This window comes from Borostomias antarcticus (genome assembly GCF_949987555.1).
Source record: "Borostomias antarcticus genome assembly, chromosome: 15".
NCBI lineage: Eukaryota > Metazoa > Chordata > Actinopteri > Stomiiformes > Stomiidae > Borostomias > Borostomias antarcticus.
The window spans coordinates 2,353,521-2,358,981 of NC_140248.1; the positions used below are offsets into that span (position 1 = coordinate 2,353,521).

Sequence of the window (5,461 nt, forward strand, 5' to 3'; positions counted from 1 at the left end):
GGCTGCTAAATGTCCTCTCCTCTTGTTCAGTATCCCTTTGTGAGCTGTTGCCCAGAACAGGTCTGGGACCTCATTATTGCTGATTCAAACGTTCAGACCCTGGACCATAGGACCATGACAGTAGCTGCCAAACTGGTCAGACAAGACTGCAAACTGAGTACCACAGCAAGGACTCCTTAGCAACCAACAATAATGCATATTTTAGCAAAAGAAAGAAAGGATTATGTCAATCTTGTACTGAACCACAGTGGCCTTTCCATGACCTAAGGGCAAACCTATGACATGAACTCCTGTGAGAAATGAGACAGTATATCCACACACAACAGGTACAGTACAGTAGAGGCCCTGAGGTGGGCAGGGCTGGTCTTGTTGACGTGTAAACAGTTTGCTGTGCAACAGGCTGGCTGCTGGAATCAGAGAACAACAAGTCCCTTTGTTATAGGAAAACAGGGCTGATGCTGCAATCTGACCAGAAGATGAGAGTTAAAGACTGGACCTGATTCCCCCCCAGCAGACTGGACCTGATTCCCCCCCAGCAGACTGGACCTGATTCACCCCCAGCAGACTGGACCTGATTCCCCCCCAGCAGACTGGACCTGATTCACCCCCAGCAGACTGGACCTGATTCACCCCCAGCAGACTGGACCTGATTCCCCCCCAGCAGACTGGACCTGATTCCCCCCCAGCAGACTGAACCTGATTCACCCCCAGCAGACTGGACCTGATTCACCCCCAGCAGACTGGACCTGATTCCCCCCCAGCAGACTGGACCTGATTCCCCCCCAGCAGACTGGACCAGTTCACCCCCAGCAGACTGGACATGATTCACCCCCAGCAGACTGGACCTGATTCACCCCCAGCAGACTGGACCAGTTCACCCCCAGCAGACTGGACATGATTCACCCCCAGCAGACCAGACCTGATTCACCCCCAGCAGACTGGACCTGATTCCCCCCCAGCAGACTGGACCAGTTCACCCCCAGCAGACTGGACATGATTCACCCCCAGCAGACCAGACCTGATTCACCCCCAGCAGAACCTGCCTTTTACAAAACCACACTGACAAGACTGTTTCACTATAACTTTACTCATGATCTCCTAAAGTTAATACAATGCAAAAACATCTAAAATACGAATGATAAATACAGTACAAAATTTGAATTAATTTCAAGGACAAATTTGATTTCTATATTTTATTCTTCAACATTAATAGATTCCTGTGGCCTGTTCATGCTAATAAATGTAAAATAACTTGATACCTCATCGAACAAAGTTACAGCATGGCCAAATAAATGAGAATTTACTTTCTCCACAAGTTTATAAAAAAAAAATATACAATCAGATTTTAAAATGAGTGAGAAGTGAGAACTGAAGAGAACAGCAGCACCCATCCTCTGTGTTAGTGATGCTGTTGCTACGCGGTTGAGAGGCAGAACCGGTCGGTACACGTGGATGGATGGAACAATAAAGGAATCTCAATCAATGATGCAAACATCCATTTTTCCACGGGGTTGACATACAACACACATCATCATGATGAGACTCCTCACATTTTGATCATGAATTTGGAAAAAGTAAATGTACAGAATGGCATGGACCCCCTGTAAACTAGGCACACCTAACATACTGTAAGAATAACTCAACTCTCCACGCCCCCATTTGGGCTCATTCTCTTCCACCGTGGTTGAAGTCATGTTGTCCAGGTTCTGTTTGGATACCTGAAGCATCCCTACTCATCACATGACAGGGGACAGGAAGGTCACCTCTTGCCCATGACGAAGCTGGGCGCCTCGGCATCGTCTTCAGCCTCTCTGTCCTCGTCCTCCTCGCTGCTGGAGGACTCCTCTGAGCCTGCACACCACAAGGACACCGGGAAACACGTCAGTCTGATTGGCCAGTACACAACTATTCTGGAATCACAATCAGAATCTGTTTATTGCCATTGTACTTTACATACATATGATGTTTTTACATACATATGATGTGGTGCTTACAACAATACAACAATGGACAGGACAGGACAGGACACGTAAAGTGCAGTGACATAAATATAGTGCAAAAGGTAGCAGGGCAATTGGACTACAAAGAGTCAATGCAAAGACAGTTAAGTGCAAAAAGTGAGAGTCAGAGGGGAGCCTCGTTGATAAGGCTGATGGCCGAGGGGGGGAAAAAGCTGTTCCTGTGTCGAACGGTTTTTGTCTGTGACGACCGCAGCCTCCTGCCAGAGGGGGGCGGTGTGACGAGGCCGTAGCCCGGGTGGGAGGGGTCAGAGCCCGGGTGGGAGGGGTCGGCCATGACCTTCCTGGACTGCTTCAGCGCCCAGGGCTGCGTTCCGAATCGCATTCTACCCTACTATATAGTATGCCAAAACAGGATGTAGTATGTCCCAATACATAGTATGCCACATGCAGTATGGCAAAAATACCAGGATGTCCTACTACATCCGGTCGTATTTTGCAGTATCTTCTTGTCCTTGACTGTAGCGGTGGGGAACCAGGTGGTGATGGAGGAGGTGAGGATGGAACCAGGTGGTGATGGAGGAGGTGAGGATGGAACCAGGTGGTGATGGAGAAGGTGAGGATGGAACCAGGTAGTGATGGAGGAGGTGAGGATGGAACCAGGTGGTGATGGAGGAGGTGAGGATGGAACCAGGTGGTGATGGAGGAGGTGAGGATGGAACCAGGTGGTGATGGAGGAGGTGAGGGTGGAACCAGGTGGTGATGGAGAAGGTGAGGATGGAACCAGATGGTGATGGAGGAGGTGAGGATGGAACCAGGTGGTGATGGAGGAGGTGAGGATGGAGGAGGTGAGGATGGAACCAGGTGGTGATGGAGGAGGTGAGGATGGAACCAGGTGGTGATGGAGGAGGTGAGGATGGAACCAGATGGTGATGGAGGAGGTGAGGATGGAACCAGGTGGTGATGGAGGAGGTGAGGATGGAGGAGGTGAGGATGGAGGAGGTGAGGATGGAACCAGGTGGTGATGGAGGAGGTGAGGATGGAACCAGGTGGTGATGGAGGAGGTGAGGATGGAACCAGGTGGTGATGGAGGAGGTGAGGATGGAACCAGGTGGTGATGGAGGAGGTGAGGATGGAACCATCATGTAGTTTGGTTGTTGTGCATTTGCCATAATGGTAAATTCACACTTTCAATAAGCAATCTGTACGAACACGTTCAAAATGTCTTAACAGACGTTGCGTTATACCTTCAGGTTGGTCAGCAGACAGTTTTGCTTTCTTTGCCATTATTTTCTTCTGTTTGAGCTTTTCTCTGGAAAAAAGAAGCAAATCCAGGTTGGGCAGGTTAAAATGAGGCTACAGTACTTAAGCGAACACAACTTGAAAGGTTTTATGGTTGACTGACCTCTTCTTCCTGCGTTTGGCTGTTCTCAGATCTGCTGCCTCTTTGTTCTCCTCAACCTTGTCTAGATAATCCAAATCCTTCTTTTGCTGCAAAAGAAAATGCATAGAGAGATTTGCTTCAGTGTAATAGCCTACACCTGCAAATTCTACAGTAAAAAATAATAATAAAATAAAATAAATGGCAGTTTATATTAAGGATCTAAGAAAATCTGTGTTCACCTTGTCAGTCATTTTGTCTAGGAAGTCTTGTCTCTGGTACTCTCGTCGGCGAAGGTGTCTGTAGACATGGAACTCCCCACTGCCTGCCCCCGCGCTGGAGCCTGGGGGGGAACGAGTACTGAGCTTTACATCCTGGTCATTGTTCTAATTCAACGGTGACACACAGTTAGCCAGCAAGTTATTGATGCTATAAAGGCTGCCAGGTTGAGACAGGTATCCACAAGCCAGTCAAATGCACGTATATTTGATCGTGATGTGTGGTTTGTTTTGAATAAATGTTACCGATATTGATAGTAGGCTTAGGAGAGTAAAATGCGCATAAGTTGAACCAGAAAAAAGGTTGTAGGCAGGATGCTCTTGCTTTGATAATGCAAGATATCCATAGATGAAGCCAGAGCTTTGTACCGCTATATTCTATGCATAACACCAACTGTAGGCTAGTCACATAATACCACCTGTAGGCTAGTCACATAACACCACCTGTAGGCTAGTCACATAGGACGAGGGATATAGAGGTTATATCCGTAGTAGCGCACGAGAGATCCTGCTTTGCGGTAGTACTGGTCGCGAGCTCAGAGACCCACCCATGACATCACGAGCTCAGAGACCCACCCATGACATCACGAGCTCAGAGACCCACCCATGACATCACGAGCTCAGAGACCCACCCATGACATCACGAGCTCAGAGACCCACCCATGACATCACGAGCTCAGAGACCCACCCATGACGTCACGAGCTCAGAGACCCACCCATGACGTCACGCACGAACTCCGGGGGGGCTCGCGGGTTCCACTCCCTGGGCCGGTCCGGGATGGACGCAGGCTTGTCCTGCACACAAACACACACAAACACACACTAATCACTCATCTGGCTTGTCCTGCACACAAACACACACTAATCACTCATCAGGCTTGTCCTGCACACAAACACACACTAATCACTCATCAGGCTTGTCCTGCACACAAACACACACTAATCACTCAGCAGGCTTGTCCTGCACACAAACACACACAAACACATAAACATCACTCATCACCAACGAGCTTTAGATACTAAACGCAGTCAATACACCGACAGATAGCGAGCTAACGTTGACTCATATAATAAAGTACGTTGACTCATATAATAAAGTATATGTGTAGCTGACTAAGATAGCTCAGTTAGCTACCTGGTGGTAAACTGGCTAGCTAGCTCACGTTAGCATGCTTAGCTTGATCCCAGGTGGGGATCCCAGACCGTCTCATTAATAAAGGAGGATGAACCCCTCACTCACAGGGTTGCGCATCAGTCTCTCCAGCTTCAGGCGCTGCTCCTCTGCGGGGGTTTTGGCTATAATCAGAGGCTGAGCCTCCTTTCCCCCGGGCCTCCCGGCTCGGCCGTCCTTCTCCGCGGGCGCCGCCATCATTCCAAAACACGCTTCTTCTACGGCACGTAGAGGGTAAATAGACACCTATAAATGTATAGCGCTACTAGTGGCCTGGGCGGGTATTACTCCCAGCTAAATCTGGATACATCCAGGAAATTAGCCCACTGTTTGTCGTAGTTCCTGAGTTGATATTTTACAGAAACAGCTTGTTGTTATTAGGCAGGCTGAAGCTGGACGGGCGAGAGTGCTTTGCAATAAATAAATAAGTACATGAATACATGAGTAGGCTACATGAATACATCAATAAATAAATACAAATATTTACCGGTGCCTTTTGTTTTCAAACCCATGGGAGAGCATGGCAATACTCTAATCCAGTTCATACAGAGGCACATTATCGATGCAATTATAGGGGACAAACACTACTGTAACTTTGCACATTCTGCTATATTGTACTTTGTATTCGACTGATTATAATATAATATTATGTTATACATATTATGTATTTGTA

General features: G+C 47.9%; 1 protein-coding gene across 1 annotated transcript; it reads right to left on the reverse strand.

The window, feature by feature from the left end:
- Nucleotides 1–1,180: 1,180 nt before the first annotated feature.
- prkrip1 (PRKR interacting protein 1) lies at nucleotides 1,181–4,986 on the reverse strand (the record flags this gene model as incomplete). The annotated part of the gene is made up of 6 exons (XM_084449603.1): nucleotides 1,181–1,851; nucleotides 3,206–3,270; nucleotides 3,364–3,449; nucleotides 3,582–3,682; nucleotides 4,334–4,412; nucleotides 4,858–4,986. The coding sequence occupies 6 exons, from the start codon at nucleotides 4,984–4,986 to the stop codon at nucleotides 1,760–1,762; spliced, it is 552 nt and encodes a 183-aa protein (XP_084305729.1). The 3' UTR covers nucleotides 1,181–1,759.
- Nucleotides 4,987–5,461: the final 475 nt, after the last annotated feature.